Source organism: Melopsittacus undulatus, chromosome 3 (assembly GCF_012275295.1).
Source record: "Melopsittacus undulatus isolate bMelUnd1 chromosome 3, bMelUnd1.mat.Z, whole genome shotgun sequence".
NCBI classification, from domain to species: Eukaryota; Metazoa; Chordata; class Aves; order Psittaciformes; family Psittaculidae; genus Melopsittacus; species Melopsittacus undulatus.
The window spans coordinates 23,247,628-23,263,445 of NC_047529.1; the positions used below are offsets into that span (position 1 = coordinate 23,247,628).

The following is a 15,818-nucleotide window of genomic DNA, read 5'->3' on the forward strand; positions in this document are numbered from 1 at the left end:
GACATTCACATTATTCTTCCCAGCGTCTTTTGTTGTCTACAGGGTATAACAAGCAGTAAAGTTCAAGAGAATCACATCAATTTTTATTCTGAGACTGGCTGACAGAGATATGAACACTTAATTAAGAGTTCTTTCATCTCATTAAAATAGCCCTGAAGATCTGAACCTGACATGAGAGCTGCCAGCGATGCTAGTCAAGGCAAAGTGTCCAACTGCAAGATCTTCATGGGAACACTTGCCCTTGCAAACAATTTCACTTGGGAATGGAACCTAGGTTTTTCCAAGTGGATGCCCAGACTCAAGCATGAGGCTACTGCTTTCTCTTAACTGGTCCTAAGGATTCCTCTTTCACACAGGGACCGATCAACAAGAGGGAGAGCTGCTCAGCTTTGCAGGAACAATGTAATCAGGCATGCAGTTGGCTTTGGCTTTCCAAGTGCCATCTGTGAGAAAACTGATTTATTAAATGACTGGTTACAACAAAATGCACATTCCTTTTCTATTTATTTACGTGCATGCATATGTATTGATTAAAATCTGTCTGATTTTGCTACATTAAATCAGTGTTGATAATTAAGCATCTGTGCACAGGGCTTAACACATTAGGAGCATTAAAGAAAAAAACAATAGTTTATAATAGAATCATTAGAGCAGTCGTAGCAGCACTTACAACATGTTTATTCAAAAATGAAATATGCCCTAAGGAAGAAAAATACCAATTATGGAACACAGGGGATTTAAAATAAAAAGGTCAGTTTTAAAGTCTTTAAAGGCAATCAACTCAGCACCAGCTCATGTTTAAAAATAGACTAAGTAGCTAAAACAATAAAATGTATTAATTGTAGGATCTAGAATATATCAAAAGAACAAGTACAGTCACTCTCATTACCTTCTCATTGTTCATAGTGAGGAAACTCAGTATTAATACTGACAAATGACATACATCTTTGTTTATATATGCACAGCAAATACTTACAGATCTAGGAGTGTTGGTTGTACAAGGCCAAGAAAGAAATAACTGCAGCTGCACCAGGGTTAAAATAAACTGCTTGTGTATGCATCAACACCTCAGGTCTGCAAAAACCATCAGCTGCCCCTGAGTTGGGGAAGTTCATAGGTCTTGCTCCAGGTGGGAACAGGTGACCTGGTGTCCAAGCAGTGGAGCAACCTCTTACCCCATACACATATGAAGGCAGTGCTTCAATTTATACACATTGTTTCTAATTAACACAGGTATCTGGCAGCACCTGCAATTCTCAGTGTGACTAATGTGCTATTATTACTACCCACTCATCTACAGGGACTTTGGCTCACGAAAAGTAAAGCAACTCTGTAGGCTAAAACTCTATTTACCCTTTTATCACATACCCTCTTAGCATATGACACACAATATTAACAATTTAATCCAAGAAATTAAAGCAAAAGAACAAACAGTTTAAACAAATTAAACCCTGCACAGTACTGGCTGAACTTCAGCCAAAGCCATGGAATGTTGGTAGCATCTCAAAGCAGGCCACTTCGGGCTCTACTAAGGAGGCAGCTCCTCCCGTTTTTCATGGAAGGGGCTGTCGCTGGGTAACATAACCTTCCCCTTAAGGCTTTGGCTTTCTACTCGGAGGCCACAACCGACTCTGTCCCGGCCAGCCTCCACTGGCACAGCGCGAGGAAGCACCGGAGCTGTGCCCTAGTAGAGCCCAGAGGAAAACAAAGAGCCGAGAAAAATCCACCGTACTAAGTAGCCTAAAATGCGAAAAAATAGATTGACCAACCCCCCCGGCTGAGCACACAACACCGTGCCGTGCCGCTGCAGGTAAGAGACAAGGCATCGCACCCAGCCGTGCTCTGATTGGCCTGCAGCTCCGCCAGTCTCCTGTTACCGCGGCAACGCTTAAACCCTCCCGCAGGCGCTCCCCGCGCGGCGACTGATTGGTCAGAGCGGCGATGACGCGCGGGCGGGGGTTTTATGGTCCTCATTTGGAGGGGAAGTGGCTGGAGAGGGTGAGGTGTAGGTTTGTAGGCAAGACGGAAGTTGGTGGAGTTGCTGCTGCCGCCATGACTTTCAAGCGGAGCCGGGACCGCTTCTACAGTACTCGCTGTTGCGGCTGCTGCCATGTGCGCACCGGCACCATCATCCTGGGCACCTGGTACATGGTGAGAGTCAGGCGTTGGGGGCTCGGCGGCGCTGAGGGGGCGGTTATATGGGGGGGTTGGGGAGGGAGATGGATGTGCAGTGCGCATGTGTGGAGCTAGGCCTTTGCCCAGCCTTGGTGCGCGGGTGTGGGGCGGAGCGCATGCGTCCGGGTGGGGGTCTTGAGGCGGCTGTGGCGAGGTTGTAGTGGGGTCATAAGAGGATTGTGGGGGGTGGGCACAGTGGGGCTGCTTCTCTTGTCACCGGAGCAGTTATCCCCACTATTCGGCTGTATCTTGCCAGCTGTCAAGACTGTACTTTGTGCTGCTCCCGGCGGGGGAAGTTGCACGGGTTTCCTGCAGTCATTCCCGTGCTTCGAGTTCTTCTTCTTTCCCGGGGTGTGTTTCGGGCTTGCCTAACACAGCGGCCTTATCTGTGGTGGCTAGGGAAAGAAAAAGAAGTGGAAGTTCAGGGCATCTTAATGTGTCTCTCTGAGGGGGGTTGTTTCTATTACTTTTCTTGGATTGGAGGGATAAGGACTTAAGTTTCACGCAGTCCTGAATGTATCCTTGGTAAGAGAGGAGATGCTTGGAGAGACTGGAATTTGGGGAAGTTGACTGGAAGTTAGGGAAGTTGTGGCTGCCTCATCCCTGGAAGAGGAAGGCCAGGCTGTACGGGGCTTTGAGCAACTTGGTCCAGTACAAGGTGTCCCTGAACTAGATGAGCTTTGAGGCCTCTTCCAACCCAAACATTCTGTGATTTTATAATTCTAAGATGTGGTTCCCCTGAGTTGTGTTTAACTTCTGAGAGGAAGGTGAAGGTCTTCAAAATGAGCATGGCTTCCACTTGTTGAAAAGTTTTCTGCAAAGCTTTTCAACAAGTTTCAGATGTTTGGTACTCTATTGTCAGCACAGAGGGGTAATGCAAACAAATTTGGTTTCCAAAACACCTCTTGTTTTCTGACTGGTGGGTGCTTTTTCTGAGAGAGTGCTGTGGTGGTGGAGCTGAAATGTTAAAGGGATATTTTTGCAGTAGAGTGAAATACCGTTTTCACGGTAGTACCAGCAAATTAAGTCATGGAGCATTAACTTCCCTTAGCTCTCTTAAAGGTGATCTGAGTTCCTCTTTACTGAAGTCATTTCCTCATTTTTCTTTTCTCTTACCCTCATGGGCTGTAAAAAAAGTGAGGATAGTTTAAAAATGTTACATCATACCTTTTCTGTTCTCCTGAAGCTGTAACCAAAGCCTGTATTCTCATTTATCATTCCCCAGATTGTAAAAATAAGAGAATGCTGAATTTTCATGCCTTGATATAAAGGAACCATGTACAGAAATTGCTTTTACAGGCAGTGTGGGGCTTTGAAGTTTGCAGAATTTATGGTTTATCTTCAGCAAATATATGGGTAGAGTCTTTTGTTTTTCATCTTGATAGTTCCACTGATTAAAAAAAAATACAGGCAAACAATAAAAAGGCAGGAGAGTGAAGTGGAAGAAAAAGCAAGCTGGGTGGTGGGAAGTGTACCAAAACTCTAAGAAAGGGGTTTGGGGGGGGGGGGTTTGCTTTTGGTTTTTTGGGGTTTTCTTGTTGTTGGGTATTTTGATTTTATTTGGGTTTTTTTGGGGGGGGGTTGTGATTTTTTTTTGTTTTCTCCTTTTTCAAAAGGAAATTGGAAAAAAAAACAAACCCTTGTGGTCTTAAGTTCTGTTCTTAGTTCATGTAAAATAGAAAAGTAAGGTCTGTGCAGTACGGAACAGCAGACTTGTTCTGGAAGCCTGCAGAGCCTCCAGAAGTTTTACCACATGTTGGTGGAAGTGATCAAGAACATGCTTCTGGTACCTCAAGTAAAAGCATAAATTGTTAACAGCAAAGAGACACTAATTCTTGTTACAAAACTTCTGCCTTCTCTACTCTAGTTTTTTGCTTTCATGAGTATCTAGAAACGCAGGAACTGGGTGGAATGGTGGGCAGGAATGTGTTTTCTATGGCCACAAACCCAGTAGTACTTACAGCTTCTACCTTTCTTGCTGTGCTTCCATTTCATCTTGTTTCCTGAGTCTCTGCAAATATTTGTAGTACGTAGGGACTGGAAGTAGAAAGTATGTGTGTCATCGATGAGGCTTATGGCTTCAGAGCTGGAGTAGTGTGTGAGACCAAGTGCTGATTTGTTCTCTTGTAACTGCAACAGATTCAGGCTCTTAGAAGGGAAGAACGTAGTGAGTTCAGGGTAGCAGTGTGCATGTGAAGTACTTCACAGCTGTGCTTTTTCTATAAACTGTATCACCTTAACTATGTATTGAGAATATTTACCAATTTCTTTCCAGCTGTCAGCTGGGAAAAGGTGATAACTCTCTGACAACTGTTAGCTGTTTGAGCTGAAATAAGTAAGGTCTTACCATGAAGCCTTAGGTGGTCTTGCCTAATGCTTTAAATCAGAATTAAACGTTTATCATTCATACCTTTTGAAGGCTAAGGCAGTGGTAATTAAACTTTTCTGCTGACAAAAAAAAAGAAAAATTGAATGGCCTAGGGCATGTTAAGGTAATTAACGCAACGTTTAAGTGTGTCACTAACTTCAGTCTTTCAGACACTAGCTTGTGATAAGTATGTCTAAATTAATTTAACAATTAGTGCTTGAAAGTTGTAGTGGGACAAATATTAGTAACTCCTTTAGGGTGGGATTTTTTCATTTATTTGTGGGGTTTTTTGAGTTTATTTATTGTTTGTTTGTTTTGCAAGGGAGGTAGGTTTTTGGTGGGGGAGAATGCTCAGTTCAAAAACAGCTTCATGTTACTGAAAATCTTGGTCAGCTTTTATTTACTGGATAGACTATGCTCTTGAGCTGAGCAGTCCTGAAGGAATTTGATATCAAACACAAAATGGAGTTGCATAGCAGTCTACTCCAGATGTTTTTAGTAAGATAAGAGTTTTGGCTGCTTAATACATGTGTGTTATTCTTATGTAACAGTTGCTTTAGGCATTTTCCTATTCCTTTCTTATTTGTGTACTTGAAAGTTGCATCTAGCTAACTTGTTTCCTCACTAAACCAAACCAATTATATCACTGTCCTTATTGTGTACTTTAGTGAGTCTAGAGAGAACAAAGACATTATCGTATAAAATGTCTGCTGTTGATGCTGTGTGGTCAAACTGTGTCTTTTAAGCACACTTTGGTCTACATACTGTTGCTTCTGATAAATACATAAAGCTGTACGTACAAAAAGGTGAATTAAGAATGTTTCTAGCATACTCAAGTTCCTGTGCTAATATAGTTTGGTTTACTCTGCAACACCCACTACTGTCCTGTATAGGAAGGAAGAAGTAACCTCCTATTCCTAGCTCCATAATTGCAAATGTGTGGTTTTGGAGTTTGTTTCTTCCTGTAAACTTTCTTATTGGGCACAGTGTTTTCCAGAAACCGGAAGCATGAACACTGTGCTAGCAAAAATCAGATCAGAGTTCAATAAACACTCCAAAAGTACTAGCATTGTTTTGGAGGGAGTGGCTGTTTAGTTCTGGCAGCAAACTTAAGCGATGGAATCAAAATGATGCAATTGCTACTGGTTAGCAGGAGGGTGAGGAGGATCTCGAGTCATTTGTTCACTGAAGAAGATCACCAGGAATGAAGAAATGTAACTGGTGCCAGCATAATCTTGAAAGTGCTACAAGGTCTGAAGCACCCTATTTAAAATTATTATTTATATTGTTTCAGTATAGTTAAAAACCAAAACAAAACTCCCATCTTGAATTGTTTCTTCAGAAGCATGTTGAAGGAAAAACACAGGGAAAGTCAGAGATGAGAAAGATGAGAAGGTGGAGTAGTGCAAGGCAATTTTCTTCTTTCTTGCTCATAAAAGGGAATAAGCAAATGATAAGTTGAGTTCTTATTTATGTCCAAGACTTTTAGTTACTTGTAGTGCTTGAGGAAACCTGGACTTTGTGTTCACACCTCCAGAGAGACAAAACACTTGCATAATTGGGTTTTAAATGTATACTGTGGAGATACAGCTCACTGATTAAAAAGATAATGCTTATCCCACAGCTGTTTGAGTTCTGATCATATGGGGAGCTAATATTTCTGTTACCAGTTTGTAACAAAAAAGCTGACTTCCTACTTTAATACCAAATGCTGTATTTTTTAATTTTGATATAAGCTACATGAAACTTTTAGATCAGTTATCCCAATTATAACAGCAAAATACACTTCTTAAATTACTACAAAACTAACTTTTTTCATCTTAGTGGACTAATCTTTTGAATAAGAATTTGAATGTCCATTTTGTACTTATTTTTCCTTTTTTTTTAACTTTTTAATAAAAAAGACTAAGTTGGAGACTGCTTGGTCTACTGAGGTATCACCTCAGAATGGGGCACTGTTCACCAAGTTGAATTTGTCAGCTCTTAAGGGGATGGTGGTTATAATCTTCAGTTTACACTGATGCTTACCTGTGTTGTGAGTTTTCTGATTTCCCCATGTACACCATTTGTCAGCATATATTTTGTTCACAGCGAGTATGTTCATTGAAGCTCTGACAATGCCTTGCAATTCAAACCATATTCTTGCTGCTAGTCACACTGACTGTCAAGTTGAAACCAGCTTTGTGGTCTTGCTGTTAAATCAAGTGTCTGAGAAAGAAGAATGTTGGTGATTAAAATGCAGGTTCTGGCTTTGCACTTAAAAGGACTACTGATTTTGAGTTGTTGGTTACTCTTAGTTGAAATCCATATATTGAATATGATGAATTGCTCAGTGCTGTGATGTGATTGACAAATAGTAGTAATGGAGTCTTGGAAACCCTGGGGTGTTTATTGGCAGAGTTTTGGGTTTCTTGTTTTTAAGTTACTATTTTTATTCTCTCACTGATTGATCCTAATAGATTGGATTTTGAACACCTCTTTGATTTTCTATTTTCCTTCATGCCATTTCAGGTTGAGAAAATAAAGTAATAACTTAAAACTGCGCTCAGTAACTAGTGAAAATTGCAGAGGACTTCAGTATGCTAAATTAGGACCATGGGTAGAATGAAAATAGGATAAAAAAGCAACAGATGCAGAATCAGTCTCACCATTCCAAGGCATTCAGGTTCTTCAGTACTTCTGTATTAATTCAAGTGCTGCTTGCTCTTTGCCTTGAGGCAGACTGCCTGTCATGGCAGTAAAACTTGGTATTTAACTAATAATTTAATTTCATCCTGAACTTTATCACTGTTTCGATTATAATTTTGACTGTGTATAAAAAATAAACGAATGTGCCTCTTTCTGTTTTATGAAGTAGAAATCAGTGCTTCAGCTGCCAGAGATCTGAATCTTGACATAAGCTTTTTAAAACGGGTATAGAGCAGGAAGTTACTTCCCAAAGTGTAGGTCAATACTGCTGGTTTACTTTGAGAGGAGGAAATAAAGGTCTTGAAAATACCATGAGAGCAGAAAGCCAGAGTAGAGAAGGATGAAATGGGAACAGTGAGAGAATGTAGTATTCTATACATTTGAATAATGGGGAAGCAAAAGACAAGAGTTAGTCAAGTGGCAGATGAACAAGTTGACAGTAAGCCCTGAAGAAAGTGTGCTGTGCGGGGGGACAAATATGCTTGTTTCAAGGCTAAAAATGTTGTTGTCTAAACTTAGTTCTTCACTGGCAGCTGTACTAGTTACTGTATTTTTACATTCCAAGGCATAAAATGGAGGATACAAATGGCTGAAAGTACCTGGAATTTCTAATAAGTTTGTATAGTACATGATGACATAATAGCATTTCTACAGAGTGATCAGCTTTGATTTCACTGAAAGGTTCTTAGCAGAAGGAGTAAGCAAGCTTATTGCCATGATGGCTCTAAACCGTGGGGGAGGGTGGAGGTGGGGAGGGGTGGGGTGTGTGTGCAGAAGGCACACAGAACACTAAAACTAAACCAAACAACAAAATTCTGTTTAAATATGGGGACGGGACGGGGACGACGACCCAAAAACCAACAGAAAACAAAACCTGGTAGCAACAGTGAGTTGATGGTAGGAGCTGCAAGTCTTAAAAGCTAGAACTCCTTTTAAATGATCAAAACCTTTTTTTACCTTACTGAAAACCTTTGTGCATAGCCCCTGCTGCTATCATTAACTCCTGGAACCAAGCCAGTGTAAGAACTATCTGGCAGATACATGTAAGAAACTGCAAACCAATCTGGTTATTTTGTCTTGAGGGTAATTGTAAAAGATCCTGCGGGCGTTGCCTGCACTGAATACAGATCGGCAGCTTCAAAATGCCACCATTACACTTCTTTTTATTATGCAACCTTTGACATGTCTCTCCACATACTAGTAACAGAAACTGTGCCCTGTAAGTCTTGAACAGGTTATAAATACTGTGAAGGCATGAGAGTTCTTGGTTTGGTTTGGGTTGTTTTTTTTTTTTTTTTTTTGAGGGGGGGTGGTTGGGGGGATTTTTGCTTGTTTGTTTTGTTCCCCCTCTCTCCAGAATCTTAAGCTACTTTTGATTCTCTTGAGCTTACTAGTACTGAAAGCATTTCTGGTATGCTACAAAATGTGAGGGGAGAGACACCTATATGTGCATTCACTCCTTGTATTGAACTATCATTTCTTGGAAGAAACCAGGAAGCAAGCTACATTTGATCAGAGCTGTAATGGAAGTTTTTCCTCATGCTCTCAGTATATACTGTGTGATGCTTACACATTGACTCATTCCACCTTCCCCCTCAGTGCTGTCTGAGAGAAGGGTACAGTACTGTATTTGCGCATGGAGTTAACTGCCTTTCAGTTTGTTGTAGAAAGCGGAAACTCTTTCCAAATGTTCCTTGTTGCGTGTGTTTCCTTCCTGGCCTCTTTAACTGTTTCCAGTTTTCTGGTTCACAGATCTCTGCATTCATCATGCAGCATCATTTAAACTATATCATTTGTTCTCTGCAAACCCTATCCATCCTGTTTATTTTCAAAGTTATTTAGTTGTGATTCATTAAAACTAGTTAAGTGTTCAGTGCTCTTCTGGTTGTTTTGATAGTAGTTTAACTAAACCATTTTGAAACTTTATTGTAAATTCAGTTCTGTATTAGGTGTTTTTGTTCTTTTTTTTCCCCCCACATACAGGTAAAGCAAAGATTCTTTCTAACTAAAATAAAAGTTTTGTTAGGGTGTCTTTGAGAAGCTCATACCTGTTGCAGCATAAATAACCTTTAGGTAACTGTGACCTTCTCAGGTGGTGAACTTGCTGATGGGTATCTTGCTGACAGTAGAGGTGACTCATCCAAATACAGTGCCAACTGTTGATATCCACTATGAAGTCATCGGAAATTACTATACTTCTGAGAGAATGGCTGGTAGGTGTACAACTCTGTTGTCTGATAAGAAATAAAGCATGCAATATCATGGTGTATTTGCCTTGCACTAGATGTGTAACGTATGCATACAACTTTTTAATATGGTTGTCTTGTTGTCTGAAGTTCTTTTTAATTATTCTGGGATTGAGTTGTGCTACAGGACTGTTTAGAGGGTTTGAGAGTTCTGTTTTATAGTCTTCATGTTAATTATTCATGGTCTGGCTTGAGGATTTCTCAGTTCTGACCTGTGACTATATCTCGCATTTGCTAGTAATGAAATGAGAGTGGAAAAGGGCCAAACACTTCTGCCAAGGTTTCAAATGAAATTAAAGGAGATAATGTAAAATGTCACATGTTCAGTAATGAGTGTTGGTGTTCTTGGTAGCCTTAAGCTTATATGACTGAAATACTTTAGTGTAAAATGACTATCATGTGCTTTTGACTCTAGGATTCTTGTTTCCCATGTTAGGATATAGGCCAGAGGGTTTTGTATGCATGAAGGGATATTACAATTTTGTTTGTGCCATGTGGATATTGTGAGTAGCAGTACTTGCTGTTTATGGCTGAGTACTTACGGTTTCCTGATCAATGCAGTGTATTTCGGTCATGGGAGGGCCTCCTTGATGCCATCTGTGTGCATAGATATTATCTTGTACTGAATTGGGTAAATGAGTGCTTCTGCATTGTATCTTCTCAAATCAGTTGCAGACTAGAAAGTTATGATTCTCAGATCATCTCTTTCAAGCATGGGAACCACAACAGTTTGGCTTCAGCATTGCTAAAAATATTAACTTAGCACATCTATAGACTCTCAAACTGATTTCTTTTTCTGTGTTTAAAAATGTAAACTGTGCTTGCTGTATGAGAGTGAGTATAATCTAACTTGTGGAAACCAGCTGTGCTTCTGTCATCAGTAATTGTGATGCACAGGGAGAATCTTTATCATTCAGTTTCCCTGAGTGTCCTGGATTCTGCTACTACTTGGCTTCTGTTCAACTGCCTTTTCTTGTAAAGGCAGTGATTTCCTGTTTTCCTTATTGTTACTGAAGGAACAGTGCTACTCCTGCTGCCAATGAGTGAATTATATAATCAAACCACTTTAAAATGTAAAGGTTGATACTGGGCTGTCTTTACTTAAAAATCTTTCCAGTTGTAAAGATAATCACCCACATAATTTTAGCACTGATGTATTTTGCAAATCAGCATCTTTATGTTGCATTACTGTCAGTCTGTGTCAAGTTTCTAACTCATGTACCTGAGCTTTGTTCAGGATTTTGATTAAGGCAGAGGGATTTTTACAAATGCCTTCTGGTTTTCTTGAACCAGGTATTCTGCTGTTGATAAAGGTGAGACTTACTTGATTCTGCTGCTGCTCGTTTGCACAAATGTAACTGTAGAGAGCAGAACCTAGTGATGGATAGAGCTCACATATCTGTTAGATGCAGCGTGACAGCTACAGGAAATGACTGATTATTATTGTTTTTCTTTTAATGCAGAAAATGCCTGTGTTCTGTTTGCAGTCTCCCTCCTCATGTTCACAATCAGTGCAATGATGGTGTATGGTGCAATTGCTGTAAGTATGTTTATAGCCCCTGGTTTAAAACTTGCTACTTCAATTTTTAACTGAGTATCTTCCAGGGTGTCACTTTATTTTTTTAATTATTGTTATTTTTTCTTCTGCTTCTTAGCGTCGTGTAGGCTGGCTCTTCCCCTTCTTCTGTTACCAACTCCTTGACTTTGTGCTCAGCTGTCTGGTTGCCATCAGTTCTCTAACCTACCTGCCCAGAATCAAGGATTACCTGGATCAGTTGGTAGGTGTTTGTTCAGCTTCAGTTGATACTTTACATTTGAAATTAAACTTTGGTTTAATTGTGTGACTGAGCTATAGTTACTTTTCTGTGCCTAAGAACAAGGAATTCAGACTACAGCAGCCCCAGGGGATGAGTGCTAGGGTGGTTATGAGAAGGAGATCTTAACATAGGTGGAAGTGCTAAAGCTGTCATTGTTCCCTAGAAAGAAAGCCAGTGAGAGTAAAGAAAGAATTGTGATGGGAATTGTTGGTTTAAACTGTCTTTGCTACATTTGTACTCAAAACAATAATGTCTGTGACCTTTAAGCAGTGTGGTTCTACTGTAGGTTTGATCCTGCAGATTGAAAATATGTCGATGCTTATTTGGTGTGGAAAGGGAAGAAAAGCATAGATAAGGGTAGCTATATAGGATCCTACACGATTATGGGATGGAATCTGAGATTCTGAGCATTCCTTTTTACATTCTGCATGGTTCTTATTTTGCAACAGTATCTTCTAAGGAAACTGTAACAGAGTTACCATTAACACTGCCTGTATTTTAACTACAAGAAGACTCAATGGGTAGAATACTCTGAGGTAATGGGGGTTACAAATTCTTTCTGGCTGGTGTTTAAATTTGTTCAAGTACATGTTAAAAGAACTTTTTAAAACAGATTAAAAAAATTGTATTGGAGAGAGGCTTTGTTACTGTGGTCAGGGAACAGAAGAGTGAAACCCACAAGGTCTTTGTTTTAGCTCTTCTGAAGCTTGGGCAAATTTGTGCATTCTACTTTGCACACATGTAACTTGCTGTTGGACTTACAGGACATAATCAACATATAAGTCATTAAGGACTTGTAGAGGACCACAGGTACAAATGTTGTGCTACAGCTGTTAAAAAGGAAATTTCATGGATATTTGTGTCAGCATGGGGTTGAGGAATTGGGTAGGGGCATAATACAAGGCCGCTGTATAGGTAGCTCTTCTCTGAAGTGACCTGTTCTTGCAGGACAGGCAATATGAATACTGTACTTCATGGGAGGATAAAGAAGAAACTAGTGAGAAACAGAGGTCTTTGTTTATGGAAGAGTAGTTTACGCAAGAGTTTGATTGCATTTGGTGTGAAGTCTGAATGTTCTATCATATTTTATACTACGCAGTGTTCATGCTTATCTGTTCCCTTTCTCTCCCTTCCGTATTTCTTTTTAACTAGCCGGATTTCCCTTACAAAGATGATCTTCTTGCCTTGGACTCCAGCTGTCTCTTGTTTATTGTTTTGGTAGTCTTTGCTTTATTTATCATCTTAAAGGTAAGTTAAAACTTAACCATGTGTCTGTTCCATGAGTTACTATATAAAGATATTATCAGTCTGAGTTAATTCCCAGTGCTTGCTGTTGTCACTCGCTGTGCCTAACAGACTAGGTGTGAATGTTTTGGAAGGAAGGCAGTGGAAGGAGGAAATGCATAGATTAATTCAGAACTGCATCTTTCTATCTGATGAAGGGTGATATTACCAGTTATTATTGAAAATCTAAATACAGAGACATTCATTTGAATTACAAAAACTGTTGTGCTGACAAAGCAGGTTAGAGAAATGAGTTGGTAATATACATTGGCCATGACAATATTCCTTTATTGCATTCATATTGTATTTAAGAAAAAATGAAGTAATAAAAAAGAATTTTCCTAATCCTCTGTACTTTTTCCAAGAGGAATGTCTCGCTGGGGGAGTGGAAACCTAATACAGCAGATTTTTGTAGTGATTAGAAAATTCAGTACTTTGTGTATAACCACATGCTAGCCTGACAATGAAAAATTGAGAGGTTAATGTTATATGGATGATAATAATAAAAAGTGTAATAATCCACACAACATGACAGGATGTCTTTCTGCAGCAGTTAATGCGAACTGAAAGTCCACATTACTCTGCTCTGCTATCTTCTTGCCTTTCCCAGTTGTGTGTTTGTGCCCTCTTTTTCTCACTGGTGGTTGGACAAGTAGCAATGTTATCTCAGGGATGAGTAGGATTGTGCTGGTCTGTCTTCCTCCTCCTCCTCTTGCTCCTGGCAAGTTTGGACTGATATCCACAGAAGCACAAGCCAGTTGAGGATTAGTTCAAGTAGCACTGCTGAGGCAGATAGATTAGCTGAATGGATTTGTGAATTCTTGTGCTAAAACCTATGGCTCATGCTCTGAGTCATTGTGATAGCAGAAGCTAAATGAGGAACAACATAGGTGTGTGGCTATGTTTGGGAAATGGCAACTGTGCTTTGGGGATGTGTGGACTAAGTTGATTTATGCTCCTTTTTGTCATATGAATGTAAGCGAGCATCTAATTTCTGAATCAATTAATTTGTATGAGGTCTTTAAAAAGAGATCTCTCTTCTTCAGGCATATCTAATTAACTGTGTATGGAACTGCTATAAATACATCAGCAACAGAAATGAGACAGATTTAGCTGTGTACCCGGCTTTTGAAGCTCCTCCACAGGTAAAACCTCTTTTTTGAGATAAAAGGAACCTGTATCGTTTCATTTTGAAGTAGAAAAAACACTATCATGTATGTTTACAATACATAGTTTTCCAGCTTTCTAAACAAAGACTAGAAAGATGAAAAAAGTTAAAGCAGCTGATGTTATGATGGGTTATTTTTTAGTTACAAACTTACAGTAGGAGACTATAGAGAGGAGTCTTTGAATGTTCTTGTAGTGCGGCTTTCTGATGGCATCAGTCAGATTCTTTGTTGCTGCTTTGCAAAACCAAGAGGTGGTGGGATGGAATGGATGACCTTTGGTTAGGTTCAGTAGAGCAGTAAACACCATTGCACCTTCTTCCACTTCATCACTATGTTACTGAAAAAAGCAGCAAGTTCTTCTTAAACATTTACCTGCAACAGAGGGTTAAGTTGCTAATGGGGCAACAATGCTTTTGTTGTTTTGGGGTTTGTTTTCTTTCCTAAACCTCTACATTAATTTCTTCAAAATGTCTTCTCCTCAGTATGTTCTGCCCACCTATGAAATGGCAGTGAAGATGCCTGAGAAGGAACCCCCACCTCCCTACATACCTGCCTGAAGCAATGTTTATGTTGATTAACATCTGTACCAGCTTCCTGAGGGTTTTGTCTTTTAATCTTGCAAAACTGCTTAAGTAATAGAAATATTCAGGGCTTTAGGAGCAAACCGTTCTGTTCAAACTGTTTGATACAAACTTTACTAAGCAAAACACATCTGAGAGTGATTTTGTTTGCTTTAATTTTTGTTCTCCTTAGTGCTCTTAAACATTGTATTGCCTTAGGGGCTTATACTGCAAGAACTTATGCATGTGACTAACTTGTGGCTTTTAATGATACCAACTGAGCCAACCTGTGATTGAAGTTAGCTACAATTATAAGTGTCTGCAGGATCATGCCCTTAATTTATATTAATTTTTTTGTAAAGTAGGTTATAAAGACAATCTGGTCGTGCAGCAATATGACAGTTTGCCTTTATCCAGTTTCTGGAGGGGGACAGGGTTTGAATGTGGTATATGTGTGACTTTTTCTACTTTGCACTTTCCTGATATGTTATCTTACCTTCATTGTGTTTTTTTTGGTTATCCCATGTCTTGAAACAGTAGTTTTCAGGAAGAAGTGAGGGTGGCACAGGACATCCATTACCATGTGCTGCAAATGTAAGAAAAAGAAATGTGAAGATGGTTGCATGCTTCTAATCTTATATGTATTTTCCTCTTTGTGATAAAGGATACTTTAAATAAATCTTTTACAAAACATTTACCAGTAGCCTCACTTGGTCTGTTGGGTTTGGAGTTTAAGTGTTTCAGTGTGCTGTAAGTGGTCTGAAAGACACACATACATGCAGCTTCGTGTACATGAGCTTCCTACAGGTTGTTTAGTGGCTGATCTCTTCAGCGGATGTCTTCCTGTGGGTGGTGAATGGGGATTCCCTTTGAGGTATTATGTTCAATTTACAGCCTCTACAGGTCATGTACTTGGTTGTCTTCTTGTCTGGTTGCTACTTACATGTAAGCTGGGAAAAGGGAATTGTACTGGAAGCTTCAGGCTCTCAGGGCAAATTTGTTGTCTGATGAGCTCAGGCATTAAGAACAGGAGACAGACACCCAGAGGGACTACAATGTGGTTTACACTGGAAAATGTCCTAAGTTATTGAATGAATGTTCTAAAGAAAGAAACAACAACTTTCTACTCTTCCTTCTCTGTAGTAAGAAGTAAAAGATAACTTAGTGATCTGCTAATGTATCTGAAGAAAAAATGGCTTTTTACACTGGAAGATAAAAGGGATTTGGGATCAAACTCTGGAAAAAAAGGATTCAAATTTCTACAGCACAAAGACTGTTGGTTATTCCAGCCTGTTCAAGTATGTCTCCTTTCTGTTCACCTAACATGTCTGTAAGTTCCCTCTGTCCTTACCATGCCATCAGTAATAGTTTCCTGAGCTTTCACTGAAGTTTTCCTTTACATGAGTTTTCCTTTTACATCTGTGAGAGCACCTTAGGCCATGGTGGTCCAAGCTGAAGCCTTGCTCTTTTGTCCAAAGTCCTTTGTTGGCTGACTGACCATGACTGGGCAT

At 39.7% G+C, this 15,818-nt stretch overlaps 1 protein-coding gene across 1 annotated transcript; it reads left to right on the plus strand.

The window, feature by feature from the left end:
• The first annotated feature begins 1,941 nt into the window (after positions 1–1,941).
• Positions 1,942–15,004, plus strand: LAPTM4A (lysosomal protein transmembrane 4 alpha). The gene is made up of 7 exons (XM_005146451.2): positions 1,942–2,151; positions 9,324–9,444; positions 10,941–11,017; positions 11,133–11,255; positions 12,447–12,542; positions 13,625–13,723; positions 14,230–15,004. Exons 1-7 carry the CDS (start codon positions 1,942–1,944, stop codon positions 14,302–14,304), a joined length of 801 nt encoding a protein of 266 aa, XP_005146508.2. The 3' UTR covers positions 14,305–15,004.
• The last annotated feature ends 814 nt before the right edge of the window (positions 15,005–15,818 follow it).

Excerpts from the sequence above, each read along its gene's own strand:
- LAPTM4A (XM_005146451.2), top strand. The coding sequence starts at position 1,942 with ATGACGCGCGGGCGGGGGTTTTATGGTCCTCATTTGGAGGGGAAGTGG. Across the intron at positions 11,256-12,446 it reads AGGATTACCTGGATCAGTTG|CCGGATTTCCCTTACAAAGA; the intron begins GTAGGTGTTTGT and ends CTTTTTAACTAG. Across the intron at positions 13,724-14,229 it reads CTTTTGAAGCTCCTCCACAG|TATGTTCTGCCCACCTATGA; the intron begins GTAAAACCTCTT and ends TCTTCTCCTCAG.